Source organism: Myotis nattereri (genome assembly GCF_964212035.1).
Source record: "Myotis nattereri genome assembly, chromosome: 4".
In the NCBI taxonomy this organism is placed as follows: Eukaryota; Metazoa; Chordata; class Mammalia; order Chiroptera; family Vespertilionidae; genus Myotis; species Myotis nattereri.
This window is the reverse complement of record NC_138079.1, coordinates 68,485,643-68,500,906: the sequence shown is the minus strand read 5'-3', so window position 1 is coordinate 68,500,906 and position 15,264 is coordinate 68,485,643. Positions and strand designations below refer to the sequence as shown.

The 15,264-nt window shown below is 36.0% G+C and overlaps 1 protein-coding gene across 1 annotated transcript in view; it reads right to left on the bottom strand.

Moving 5' to 3' along the window:
* The window catches only part of LVRN (laeverin), a 61,341-nt gene that overhangs the window by 20,751 nt on the left and 25,326 nt on the right, over positions 1 to 15,264 (bottom strand). Inside the window, exons 5-12 of the mRNA XM_081088740.1 lie at positions 12,258 to 12,412; positions 10,339 to 10,452; positions 4,682 to 4,825; positions 4,078 to 4,143; positions 3,922 to 3,987; positions 3,341 to 3,513; positions 1,450 to 1,526; positions 970 to 1,109 (exon numbers count right to left, since the gene is read on the bottom strand). Coding sequence (XP_080944866.1) covers positions 970 to 1,109; positions 1,450 to 1,526; positions 3,341 to 3,513; positions 3,922 to 3,987; positions 4,078 to 4,143; positions 4,682 to 4,825; positions 10,339 to 10,452; positions 12,258 to 12,412 — 935 coding nt within the window. The remainder of the gene's footprint in view (positions 1 to 969; positions 1,110 to 1,449; positions 1,527 to 3,340; positions 3,514 to 3,921; positions 3,988 to 4,077; positions 4,144 to 4,681; positions 4,826 to 10,338; positions 10,453 to 12,257; positions 12,413 to 15,264) is intronic.

Here is a 15,264-nt window from a genome sequence, read left to right as displayed (position 1 = left end):
GCATGGCTGGCCAAATAAGAGGCCTAAGGTCACACACCTCGCAAATGAGGAACATAAATATAAACACAAATCTACCTGACCAAAAATCCAAAGTCTGGACCAATGTTCTTTATTGCCTCTTCTGGTGGAGAGGTTCCTGCATGTGTCTCAGAGAATTTCCAGAGTGAGACAACAAGATTTCTTTTAGTTCAACACTCTAGTTTCACAAATGTCATCTCAATGACGTGCCCAAGATTTCACAGCTGAGCCAACTCTATAGACTTATAAGCCAGCATCTATCTCCACCGATGGAGATTTGGTTAAATTCAATCAATAAAAATCTTACTGATTAGAGCTAGCCAACATTTTAATATTTACATATTGCATAATGATTTATAATTCTTTCACAATTTAAAGTGACATTGGATTATTATTGATATTTGTGGATTAAATTCTCCCCTCTGAGAAAGAGTGAGAATAAAATTTTTACAAAAATTAACATTTTCTAGCATATACTGCACATCTATTATGGGCTTAGAAATTTTAAGTACATGTTTACCTACATCATCTCTAATCCTCATGATAAATAAGTAATACATAATATTATTTCCATTTAAAATAAGAAATGAAAGCAGAACATTTAAGTAACTTGCCTAACATCACAAAACTAATGGTTAATACGAAAATGTATTCTTATTTTTAACTAGAAAGGTAAAATTATTGTGGAAAAGTGAGATTAATGTTCAAAAATACGCCCTAACCGGTTTGGCTCAGTGGATAGAGTGTCGGCCTGCGGACTGAAGGTCCCAGGTTCGATTCTGGTCAAGGGCATGTACCAAAATACAAAGCATTCAACCAAAATCTCCCCTTCCTAAGAATAAGTAATGAGGGGAAGGTCTCTTCTCATCAGACAGACGTATGAAAACTCAACTCTGAAAGGCTAGAGAGTGCAATACTAATATTTTTTAAAAGATATAAAAATAATCTTACCTTATGATCTTTTTCAAGCTGTTGATTTAATTTCTTCCAACCTAATTTATCATAGTTAACTCTGTAATATCCAGTCATATTCAAATTTAAAATCACCCAGTCATGATCAAAATTTGAAATTTGCATTTCAGGAAATAATTCTACAAAGAAATATGTGAAATGTTTGATGTGGTACATTTGAAAAATATTTCAATATATGTTTATACTATATTCTCTTAATTCTAAACAATAAATCCAATGAAACAAAAATTAAAGGAATTCATATATATGTATATATACATACCATATAATTACATTTTTTCACATTAATAGCTTTTGATTTGAAACTTTTCTTTAAATCTCTATGTTCAACAAGAATGATATCATACTTTAGTTTTAAACAGGATAGCTTTTCAAAAGCTAAATATTTCAACTTTTTATCCTTTATATTATATATATGCATGTATATATGTGAAGATATTTAAAAAATTTGTTACTTACTGCTGCTTTTATCTAGCCAGACTAAAGATTGTGTAGTTCCATTTTTCATCCAAAGAACAGGTACAATCCATGTGTCACTTAGAAAAAATTTTAAATTCAGTTAATTTTCACACATAAGAATGTAAGCACTGAGCCAATGTTAAATGAGATGATAAAATAACAGACAGAAATTGGTCATTCCCTCTGGATATGTAGGACTTGCTTTTTATTATTCACTATTGATTTTACAAGCCAGTTTGGCTTTAGTTGTTTGTTTACTCTCTCTTGTTGTATCTTATAGATCAGTGGTTCTCAACCTGTGGGTCGCGACCCCTTTGGCGGCCCAACGACCCTTTCACAGGGGTCGCCTAAGACCATCCTGCATATCAGATATTTACAGTATGATTCATAACAGTAGCAACATTACAGTTATGAAGTAACAATGAAAATAATTTTATGGTTGGGTCACAACATGAGGAACTATAATTAAAGGGCCAGAAGGTTGAGAACCACTGTTATAGATTGACTTCTTAAAACTTAAGGTAGCTTCTAGGACTATCTTGTATCTGAAACTTTAAAGGCCTGTTTATAGTAAATTATATCCACCTGGCCTATTCAGAGGTTGTTCAAATGCTGCAGACAGACCCAAATCCGTCCTTGCCAAGAGAGGTAAAGAGAAATTTAAGAAGAAAAACTTGGCAAATATTTCAAAATACTTTTCTGCATCAAGCTTTCTCCCCATCTGAGAAATGTTCAGCATGAGTCAGCCAGATCATTCATATTTCCTGAAGGCCAGCATTCTTTCCGTGTTTGTGGACATGACCTGGATGAAGTAGCTGACCACAAGGAGGACATTAGTCATCTGAAGGGACGGACATGCTACTTGGAATTTGGGCAATATTTTTCAATCTGCTCAAATACTCACAAGTCTGGGTTCTCAAAGGCATTAAACTGAGGGTCTCTGTTTTACCTGATGACTAAGGCATAACTCTTCTCAAAAGACACAGTATATCACAGTGAGAAGAAATCTTTAGGTCTCTTGTTCCTCTCCCCTGGGGTTTTAAAGAAAGAGTAGGAGGGCCTGAAAAGTTTGGTGGTAGTATTTGAAAATTAATTACTCATTTATGGCAATACTACAATGAGATGTGAGGATCAAAATTTTATGAAAAACAGTTAAAAATTATCTAACAAATTAAGAAATAGGAGGGAAGGAGAAAATGATGAATACTAAGCCACTTTATACTCATTATTTCATTTTTACAACAATCTACTGGGATACCTGCTATTATGTTTATTTTATAGATAAGCCAATTAAAACTCAGAGAAATAAGACTTTCCTAAGATTTGAAGTTTGGTGGAGTTCCTATTTGAACCCAGGTCTAACAGTATTGAAAGCCCATAATTCTAATGCTATAGGTAGGGGTACAAATACACATAGACATGCATGTGTGGACATGCACAAAACTATTCCTCAGACATAGTTACCATTTGGTACTGTTTCTAGAGAAAAGAAGATGACCTTGCAACACGATATCCGTTTCTCTTAACTAGCATGAGGTCATCTATGGCTCTAGCGTATTGCCTGTCACCCAGAATCCTGAGTAATTTGTTATTTCTGTCTGAAGGACAAAAAAGAAATACATAACACCCAAAGCTTTGGTCAATGGTGTTGAGGAGAAGCACTGCCTTGAAACCTTAAAAGCAGGTCCCTGGCCTGGCTCAGGACATCGGGAGCTCTCCCTTATCCTAGCACCTCAGGAACGTCCTACACGGAGTCCCAAGTCACCGTCCCAGAGTCACTCTGCGAAAAGGTGTAGCCAGCAGGGGTTATGCTTCCTCACCCACAGGCTGGTTTCCATTCGATCAGAACTCAACCCAAGGAAGGAAGAGACAGAGGAGCAAATCGACCTACTTGTGGGTTGGAAGAGTCTGATTTTTAACCTTTCCAAGATAAAATGGCTCCTGTTTCATGACGCCAGTAGATACATTTAAGGTGATAACTGGAAAACCACTCTGGTAGGTCCAACTGTCCATTATACTTTTTACTGTTGCTGGCAAAACAATTTTATTCTGGTCATCTATGGCCTGTTTTAAAAAAAAAACATCAGAAAAGCAGGTATTTATCTTCAAAATCTTTTGAGGTAGCAATCTCCTAAAAGAAACGACATAGCTATTCTATATAGTAATTCCCAGTGGGTGATATACCGGGCCAAATTCAGAACTCCCTTCAACGCTATACCTGAATGGTTCCTTAGTTTATTCACTCATTCACTCACTAAACATATATTTTTAGACGTAATATGTGCAGGCTCTGTTCTGGGCACTGGGAATACAGTATTGGAGACTAAAGAAACAGCCCGACTTAAGGGAGTTTCCCAAACAAGGTAAAACTGTTTTCCTGTGGCATTGCCATATAAGCCTGGCTGCCCCATCTTGTTGAACTCTATCATACAGAACAACTCAGCAAAAACATGTCAGGAAGTAGGCCAATACCATTTGAAAATGCCTCCAGAGATCATCTTGCTTAGCATTCGAGTAAGAAAATGTCTCCAAATATGACTGTAAAAATAGAAAAGTTAAGGTTAGAATAAATCACATCCTAAAGCAATTTACATTTATTGCCTTCCAGGTAACATTTTGTAAACTTACCTTAAGTGCGCTGATAAATAAATTCTCACTCAGGAAACTAGAAAGCATCCGGACCATAGACGCTCCCTAAGACATAAGAAGTTGTCCATGATTTGAACAAAATTCAATATCTAAATACTGACACATTCCATTTCAACAAGCATTATGCTGGGCTGTGCTCCTGACTGCATTGTGCACTTTAGCTGAATAACTTCAGTTATTCTAAATAATAAAATAGTAGACTGTCACTAATTAATAGGTACAAGGTGAACTAATGCCCTACATATAAAAAGTTCAGGGTACACAAAATGCTTTAAATTTATATATATATATATATATATATATATGGCAAAAATAAATTTGTACCAAATAGAAGTGTCTAGGTCTAAGTGTCTAAGTCTATTCATAATGGTAGATGGTACTAAGCACCTAAGATGTGCTTGATTAATATTTACCAGATAATAATTGATTTAACCACATTTTCTGAAATCTATCTACTGAATAAAATTAGGGTTATTTGTATCAAAAGTTGTACAATAGCATATTAGCTTATGAACCTTGGAATCTATTTTATGCAACTTTCTGCAAGAGTTCAGAACAAAAGGAAATATATGACTGATTTTACCTTATTGTAAGTAAATATGTCAAAGAGCTCACTTATTTCATTAATTTCTGTGAAATTTTCCACCTTCATGGATACAGCTCGAGACACCAGGGAGTGATCTTCTCTGAGAACATCATGTAGAAGGTTAGAAAAAAACACTTCATTCTAAAAGGAAACGATTGAGCCACATTAAGTTCTGAGGTGTCACAGAAACACAAAGTTCAATGTTCCCAAAATACTTTAAAAAACTGACATTGAAGAAAAGAAAAACAATAATTGAGAAGTGCTCCATGAGCTACAATATGCCAAATAAGCAAGAATTCCATGAGTAATAAAATTCTAGGATACTTTCCTTCCCATTCGGTGTCTTTCTTTATTTCAATTTTAAAAAAATCAATTACAAGAGCTCCATATACCTTTGGGGGGGAGAATAGTATCTCTTGGTGGTTTTAATCCTCTAGAATTTTATAGAGAATTATTAAAATCTAATATTAATCTAATTACTAATAGCAAACCCTTAAGATCAATCAGTATCTCTTTCATGGCATTCATAAACCAAAAGCATGCCATATTTATAAATTCAAATGAATGCTGATATAATAATTTGTAACTGGAAGTAACAGATTGGATATAAAAGTTTATATATAACTTATACATTATAAGAAGGCAATTTGTTATATTTTAATAAGAAGTACAGAACTCTATAAAAGACTAAATCTCTCTGACCCATGACAAGGGCCATTTCTTTCTGAAGAAAAGCTGAAAGGATAACCAAAGTATAGCCAAGAGGTGCATGAGGTGGATGAGCCAAAGAAGGAACAATGGAGAAGTTGCAGGAATAGCATACCCTGGAGAGCCCCTGATAATCCACATGGAGCCTCTTTTGGGGGTCCCATATTGACTCTCTCACCCCTGGTCAGTGTCAGATAAACTTTCAAATTCTGCCCCACTTCCATTAGCCTATGTTCCAATCATCATTCTCCCATTAGCACAGTATTTTTAGATTTATTAATACCATTGATTAGGCTCTTATCAAACTCTGAGAAAGCCTACCATTTAGGGCAATGTATCACAATAAAGACAATCTTTAATGTCAATAAAGATCACCTGGGGATTTTGTCAATTGGTCTGGGGTGAGGCCTATATTTTAACCAGATGCCGCTGACATTGCTAATTTGAGAATCACACTTTGAGTCACAAAAATTTAGGGGCGACATCTACATAAGTCTGATCTTATTCATTAAGTATAGGTTTTATTAATTTAACACTCAAGAGTTCTGCATCTGCATATGGTCCTCTGATTTTCCTTCTCAGTTTCAATCTAATGACTAGATTAAAAGTCCATGATCTCTCAAAGATTATTGAAATAAGGCCTTAAGCTTAAAAAAATTTTTTTCAAAGCTTATGCTAATTTTCTCAAGTGCCAGGATCTGATGCTCTTCTAGCAAGGATTGTATTCACTCTGCTGCACAATAATTGAGAAATGTAGACTCAGAAAAGAGTAATTAAGAACCAATGATGAAAAAAATAACTAAATGATACAAAAAGAGCTAATCTTACCATCTAAGTTTCAAAAACACCAGTAATATGTTTTCATCAAGTTTCCCAGATATGACAATACCTTAGCCATTTTAGTTGCATTAAGAGGTACTGAACAGGGTAAAATTTTAAAAATGGGCAGAAAACCTGAATAGACATTTCACCAAAGAGGGTATACAGATAGCTAATAGACATATGTAAAGATGCTCAACAACACTAATCATCAAAGAAATGCAAATTAAAACCACAATGAGATACCACTCCACACCTGTCAGAATGGCTATCATCAGTAAATCAACAAACAACAAGTGTTGGTGAGGATGTGGAGAAAAGGGAAACCTTGTGCATTTTGGTGAGAATGTAAATTGGTGCAGCCACTATGCAAAATATTATGGAGGGTTTTTTAAAAAATTAAAAATGGAACTGCCTTATGACCCAGCAATTCCACTTCTGGGAATATATCCAAAGAAACCCAAAATACTAATTTAAAGGAATATATATATCCCTATGTTCATTGCAATAGTCAAGATATGGAAGCAACCCAAGTGTCCATCAATAGACAAGTGGTACATATACACAATGGAATATTACCAGGTCATAAAGAAAGAATGATATCTTACCATCTGTGACAACATAGATGAACCTAGAGGGTATTATACTAAGTGAAATACGTAAGTCAGAGAAAGACTAATACCAGATGGTTTCACTTATATGTGGAATCTAAGTGACAAAATAAACTAATGAGCAAAACTGAAACAGTCATAGAAACAGAGAACTGACTGATGTTTGCCACAGGGGATGGAGTTAGAGGGCTGGGTGAAAAAGGTGAAGGGATTAAGAAGCACAAATTGGTAGTTACAAGACAGTCACAGGGATGTAAAGCGCAGCATAGGGAATAGAGTCAATAATCCTATATAATAAAAGGCTAATATGCAAATCGACTGAAGGGCAGAATGATCAGTTGCTATGATACACACTGATCACCAGAGGGCAGACACTCAACACAGGAGCTGCCCCCTGGTGGCCAATGCGCTCAACCAGAAGCTGGGCGGTGCTCAGGATGTCTGACTGATGGAAAGTGGGCCTAACCCGGCAGTTGGACATCCTCCAAGGGCTCCCAGACTGCGAGAGGGTGCAGGCCAGGCTGAGGACCCCCCGCCTAAGTGCACAAATTTTGTGCACTGGGCCTCTAGTATTGTAATAATATTGTAACTATATATGGTACCAGGTGGGTACTGAGAAAATTGGAAGAGAACACTTTGTAAAGTATATGACTGTATAACCACTATGCTGCACATCTGAAATTAATAAAAATAATGTTGCATGTAAACTGTTATTGAAAATAAAATTTAAAAAGAACATAGAGAGTAAATCTAATTATTTTTTGGGAATGGAACTTCTTTATTGACTCTAAGCATAGAGGTTTAGAGTATATGGATAGGGCTTTTGAAGAAAACTAAGATTTACTACATGTATATAAAGTTTATATATATGAAAAGAGTCATATAAACACACACACACACACACACACACACACACACACACTGGCTCCTTGAGAGCAAGAACACTCCCGGGTGCTTTCTCTGCAGAGCACGGTGGTTAAAGGCATGGGCTTTGCAGTCAGAGAATTTGGAATTGCATCTCACCTTTGATATTTAATAACTCTGAAACCTTGCACTTAATGCTTCCATGCCTGTTTCCTTAACTATAAAATAGAAAAAATAACAACTACATTCAGATGATTGTTTTGAGGATTTAGATGATGTGTGTATAGAATTCACAGTACCTGGCACTTAAGTCCAAAGTGCTCAGTTAATGGCAAAGACCATATTACTGTTGTCACTCTCATCATTACCCTAGTCATTCGACTAGATCCAGACAACTGGGTTATAATCACAGTTCTGTCCCAATCAGGAAAATGAACTTGGAAAGTCAGTTAACCTTTTGATACTTCTTCCTGCTGAACTATATAATAATGTCCAATCCAGGGAGAAAGAACAGAGGCACCACAGAGCAGCTGGACTGCAGGGTTGTGGACATTTTATAGGATATCTGAAAAGGGGAGAGTAGGTGCATGGAACTGGGACATTCAGAGGTTGCTATATCAGTGCTTCCCAGAAACCATGATTTCACAAACAGATGCAAAAAAGTTTTTTTTAAGTCTGTAGGGCTAAGACAGGTTTGTCAACTTTTTATTCTACCATCTTTTAAAAAATATATTTTTTTATTGATTTCAGAGAGGAAGGGAGAGGGGAAAGAGAGATAGAAACATCAATGAGGAGAGAGAATCATTGATTGGCTGCCTCCTGCACGCCCCCTACTGGGGATCGAGTCCGCAACCTCAGCATGTGCCCTTGACCAGAATTGAACCCGGGACCCTTTAGTCTGCAGGCCAACGCTCCACCCGCTGAGCCAAACCAGCTAGGGCACTACCAACTTTTTAATCAACAAAAACCAAACATTATCTATGTACCATCACCATCCTTTCATAAAAGAAGGCAAATTTTATTACCAATACATTCTTTTTTTAAAAAATATATTTTATTGAATTTTTTACAGAGAGGAAGGGAGAGAGATAGAGAGTTAGAAACATCGATGAGAGAGAAACATCGATCAGCTGCCTCCTGCATATCTCCCACTGGGGATATGCCTGCAACCCAGGCACATGCCCTTGACCGGAATTGAACCCGGGACCCTTCAGTCCGCAGGCCGACGCTCTATCCACTGAGCCAAACCGGTTTTGGCTTACCAATACATTCTTACAAACTCCTTCAAAGTGAAGAAATTTAGCCTGTAAGGAGGAGCTGGCCAGTGGAGATCAACATTTCAAATAACAATACATTCTTTGAATGAGTGGGGGTGGGGAGAGGACACGAGGACAAGAATCCAGCCTGGGAACCACTTGGGAGGGGAGAGGCTGGCAGAGAGCAGCAGGAAGAGCTGCCCTAAGCATCAGAGAGGTGGCGGGAGGCAGGACCAGAAGAGAAGAAAGGGCCTCTGGTTTGTTATAAAGGGGTGAGGTCTGTGTCAAAGGATGATATTAAATTTAAACACGTAAACATCTAAGTAAAATAAAGTCAATTTAGCTTTATCATGACATCCTGAAAGCACTACCTAATTACTCTAAATAAATTATCAAAAATATAACTTAGAGTTGAAACCATCAGAATTGCATACCCATAAATTTATCCTTTTTTTTCATATTACCAGTTACTCAAAACAGCAAAATAATATGAGCTATAATATATAAACATCAGCTATATAATATATACTAGAGGCCCGCTGCACAAAATTCATGCACCGGCCTGCATCCTCTAGATGTCCACGACCCCTTGGGGGATGTCCACCCTCACAATCCAGGATCCCTCGCTCCTTACAGCCTGCTTGCTTGCTCCTTATCACTTGACTTGCTGCTCCTTAGCACTGCCAAGGAGGCGGGAAAGGCTCCCGCCACCGCTGCTGCGCTTGCCAGCCATAAGCCCAGCTTCTGGCTGAGTGACGCTTCCCCTGTGGGAGCGCACTGACCACCGGGGGCAGCTCTTGCATTGAGCATCTGCCCCCTGGTGGTCAGTGCTCATCATAGCGACCGGTCATTCTGGTCGTTCCACTATAATGGTCGCTTAGGCTTTTATTATATAGATTATATATCAACTATATTATATGTGAAATTACATGTACTATTTTAAATATATAATATAGCATATCACTTATCATTAAAGTCATAGACCACTGATCACAACTGCTTTAAAATTTAGGTTAGGTAGGAATAAGTGAAAATAACCTAAAATCAAATAATAGGAAAAGATTATACACATATACCTTATAAGGTTATATAATAACATGTTAGGCAACCCTTTAAAAACCTTGTTTTCAAAAATAATTAATGATTTGTGGAAATGCTTTTGATATCATTTGAAGTTAAAAAAGGCATTATACATTTCTGTGTAATTCCCACTTTTATGAATATTTACAATAAATAAGCCTAGAAAAAGAAAATACATTAAAAAGATAACACTGATCGTCTCTGGTATTACAGATAATGTAGTATTACTTATATTTTACACATTTTCAACAATAACTATGCATTACTTTTATAAGTAGGAGAAAAAATTACAAGTAAATTTGACAGACATACTTACTCCTGAGAGTTTAGGATTGAAGTAATTAACTACTCCAAACTCAAAATGAGATGCAAATCCTTCATTGAGCCAGATATTGTTCCACCAACTCATGGTAACCAAGTTTCCAAACCACTTTTGAAAATGGAAAAGAAAAGAGTTTTCTTAAATTTAATTTAGGTAATATTTCTTGAAATTGCATGTTAAATGTAGAATCAAAGACAAACTTTATTTGCTATCAATAAAACAGGAATCCAGAAAACATGTTGTTTTAACATGAAGAAATATTAGTCATGCGCTCATTTCCCTGAAATAATTATTTCACATTCAAAGATTGAAAGCAATTTTTGTTTTAATGTGATGTTCAAAAATAATGAAAGCCAGAGTAACATTTCTTAAACTGTCCACTTTGCCCATAAGTTAAATAAAGCAGAAGTTCTAAATGTCATGTAATACCTACTAATTACAGCATCTTATACTCTAAATAAACTACAGCAGGATTTGGCTGTAAGCAGTTATTATGTTTTAAAAGTATGATTTGATCTGCGCTGTGTACAAATCACTCAAGTAATCATGTTCTGCAAAATGGTACCGCTATCATTATTTTCTATTTGAGCTTAATAGAAAGAAAGTGTCAAACAGATGATGAATAGAATAAGGAAAGAAAAACACAATAATTTCCAAGACCAACAAATCCACACCCTAGTATTTAACCAAATTATTAGAACAGCTGTGATGTGCTAAGAGTTAGCCTGTATTCCAAAACAATGTGTCACTTAGGATATAATAAAAAATGACACCTTGGGTGACTGATCAAAACTTGTGGAAGTGTGTGTTGACTGTGTAACAGGGTGTTTGTTATTCAACCCCAGTAAATCACTTTCCCAAAATTTCTTATGAATCTATGTAACAAAATAATTTCATAGTTTAGTTATTTCTTTCTTGACTGGCTTGTATTAATGGAGTCAAGGTCAAAAGGCACATGAAAATTTCCATCAAACCAAATTTCCATCAAACTAAACTTCTCTAACCACAAAATGAAAGTATATAGTTCTAATGTAATGAGCTTTGTTTACACCAGTTTTGGGGATGCAGCTCGAGGATTAATTATCACTCATCTCATTGACACTAATATATTGTATATATTCCTTTAACCTCTCTTCCCCCACCCCCCACCCCCAAAAAGAGCTTGTAACAATCTACTGATGAAATGTGGATATCTTTCCGTAACCTTTTATGATGTACCTTACTTTGAGATGGCATGAAAACAAATAATCATAGCTCTGCTTGGCTTATTTTTCCTGAAGGGAACTTTTCAGAGCAAGTTAATCCTTGGATGTAAATAGCTAATCCTCCAATGGACTGAAAGGTCTCATCACTGTGATCCATCAACAACTGTTCAGATCTACTCAGGATGTGATTACATAGAGCCTCCCTTGTTTTTCTCATTATATATATATATTGGAGAGGGCAGAAGGGAGAGAAGGAGAGAGAAACATTGATCAGCTGCCTCCTGCATGCGTCCTACTGGGGATGAGTCCACAACCCAGATATGTACCCCTACTGGGGATCAAACCTCTAGCTGCATGAGAAGACATTCAACCAACTGAACCACACTGGCCATGGCTCCCATTTTATTTTTTAAATATTTTCTTTTTTAGAAAGAGGGGAAGGAAAAGGGAGAGAGAAACATCTATGTGAGAGTGAGACATCGATTGAATGCCTTCTGCATGCCCACTACCAGGGATAGGCTGCAATCCAACCAACTGACCCATACTGGCCAAGGCTCTCATTGTCCCATTTTTTGAATTAATTTTTTAAAAATTTGGTGTATGGCAGGTGTTGTTGTTTTTCTTTTTTTACTTTGTTTTTTGCTATTTTTGGTAGAGCAGCTGGGAAACATCTTCATGTGAAATAAGAGAAAACATTTTACCACGTGCCTGATGCCCAATCTCGTGGGAGACAATGTGGGAGATCACCGTCTTTTTTTCTGTTAGTTGCTCATCTGGTTTCAGCAACAATAACGACTCATCAAATATCAGTAATCCCCAATTTTCCATTGCACGGTTGTCAAAAGTAGGCAAGGCAATCATATCTGAATGGAATTCAATGGAGGAAACAATAGAATCATTCTTTCAAAAAATTTGAGATTTCCAGTTATAAATATCTCAAAGTTAAATCATATAAATACTGAAAAAATACAAGTAAATATGTATAATCTGAGAGTAGACTTTAAAGACAAATACCAAAGACAGAAGCTAGAAAATAAATTGTTTTTATTATATAAAAACCAAATACTTTTAATGAAGGACTTATATCCAAAATATACAAAGATCTCTTAAAAGTCAACAATAAGCAAATAAATAACTTTATAAATTTGGCAAAAGATCAAAACAGACATGCCACTAAAGAATATATACTTGCCTTAACCGGTTTGGCTCAGTGGATAGAGCATCGGCCTGCGGACTCAAGGGTCCCAGGTTCGATTCCGGTCAAGGGCATGTACCTTGGTTGCAGGCACATACCCAGTAGGGAGTGTGCAGGAGGCAGCTGATTGATGTTTCTCTCTCATCGATGTTTCTAACTCTCTATCCCTCTCCCTTCCTCTCTGTAAAAAATCAATAAAATATATTTAAAAAATAAAAGAATATATACCGATGAAAAATAAGCATATGAAAAGAAGTTCTACATCATATGTCATTAGGAAATTGTAAATTAAAACAATAATAAAACAGAAACAACAAGATACCACTACACACCTATTAGGATGGCTAAAATCCAAAACACACCACCAAATGTTGGAGAAGATTTGGAACAACAGAAACTCTCATTATTGCTGGTGGGTATGCAAAATGGTACAGTCACTTTGGAAGAAAGTTTGGTGATTTCTGATAAAGCTTAATATAGGCTGACCATACAGTCTAGCAACTGAGCTTCTAGGTATTTACCCCCCTAGTTGAAGATTTATGCCCATACAAAAACTTGCAATCACATGTTTATTGCCTCTTTATTGCCCAAAATGGGAAGCAACCAAGATGTCCTTCAAAGGCCAATGGATAAACAAACTTGGACATCCATACACTAGTGTATTATTCAGTTATAAAAAGAAATGATCTATCAAGCTATGGGAAGTCATGGAGAAATCGTAAATGTATATCACTAAGTAAAGGAAGCCAGTCTAAAAATTCTACATATGGTATATGGGAACTCTCTAAAAAATAAAGTCTATTTAAAATTAAACATTTAGTTCACTAAAAGACACCATAAACAAATTTGAAAGGCAAACCACAAACTGGGAAAAGTATATATCACAACCAGACAATATATTTTTAGTAAATAATTCTGACAAATTAAAAAAATATATGAATAATTCACTAAAGAAATAATTCAAACAGCCAAAAATCTTACTAAAATGTTCAACTTCTTTACTTATCAAAAACAAAGATTAAAATAATGGTATAACTTAATCTTTTAAATGTATGAGAAGCTTACTAATTAGTACTGGTTAGCATTAGTATTAATAATTAGTTATAGGAAAACTGGCACATGGCCTGCTGGTGAGGTGTCTTTTGGAAGCAATCCAGCAAAATGCTTCATAATCTTTAGAAATGTTCCTACCTTTTGACTAAATCATTCAACTTTTGGAATCTATACTAAGGCAAATATCCCATATATTTGTAAACATTTTCTTACAAGGGTTTTCTGTAGTGTCCTGAAATCAGTCCCCCAAAGTGGTAGAAGCAGTCCAAATATTCAACCACTGAGGAGTAAATAAAGTAGTTTGTCAAGTTGAATATGTAGGTATTCTATGTCTTTAAAATGACAATAAATAATAGCCTGGCTGGTGTGGCTCAGTGGTTGAGCATTGACCCATGAACCAGGAGGTCACAGTTTGATTTCCAGGCAGTGTATATGCCAGGGTTGTGGACTCAATCCCCAGCAGGGGACATGCAGGAGACACCCAATCCATGATACTCCTCATAGTTAATGTTTCTATCTCTCACTCCTTCTCCCTTTCTCTCTCTGAAATCAATAATAAACATATTTTAAATACAATAAAATAGAATATTTAATTATCTGGATCATGTCAATATATTTTGTTAAAAAACAAAGAAGCAAACAGAGAAAGACAGAGATCCAGACTGACAGGCAATGGGACATACCCAAATTTCGGCCATGGTTATATCTGTGTGGCAGCATTGCAGGAGATTTTTCTTCTCTTTTATGTGTGTGTGCTTTCCCCTATTTTTCCAAATTTTCTACAGTGTTATCATTTATTACTTTTGTAACTAGAAGAACAATAAAAGTTTTTTTTCTTTTCTTTTGCTACTAGAAGAAATCTCATTCGTACAATCTGTGCTACATCTGTCCAGTGAATGTTCTATGCTGTGCTAAATTCAATAATTTAAGTTGGCCTTATCCAAGGTTGAAGTTGACAGTGTGTAGTAAAGTGTGTACCCAGGTCATTTCATAGCCTCCACAGGTAATGCTCTATTATCTTGGGTCAAACTTAGTTGCCTTAGCCTAAGTTTCTCATTCTTCTAACCTTCCCTTTCCTTCACCCGCTCCCATCCCACCACCAATGCATGACAAAGGAACAACATACATTTACATGATACCCTCACTTTAGAGAGAGAGAGAGAAAAAAAACATTGAACAACTTTCTAAGCTGAGTGGCTCTTTAAGGACATACTGTATAGATCTATGAGAGATAAAATGTTTACATATTTCCTCAAGAATCATATTATATTCACACATGATTCCAATTTTATATAGCAAAAATTCACAGATGGGACTCTTAAATCCTAATCCAATGACTCAAAACTAAAGAATATTTTTTAAACCAACAAAACCTTACTAAAGGGAACTGAGTGACTCATGCAGGCCTGCTAAAAGAATCCAGAGCATTGCATTGCACACTTGCATTATGAGAGGAAAGTACTGGAT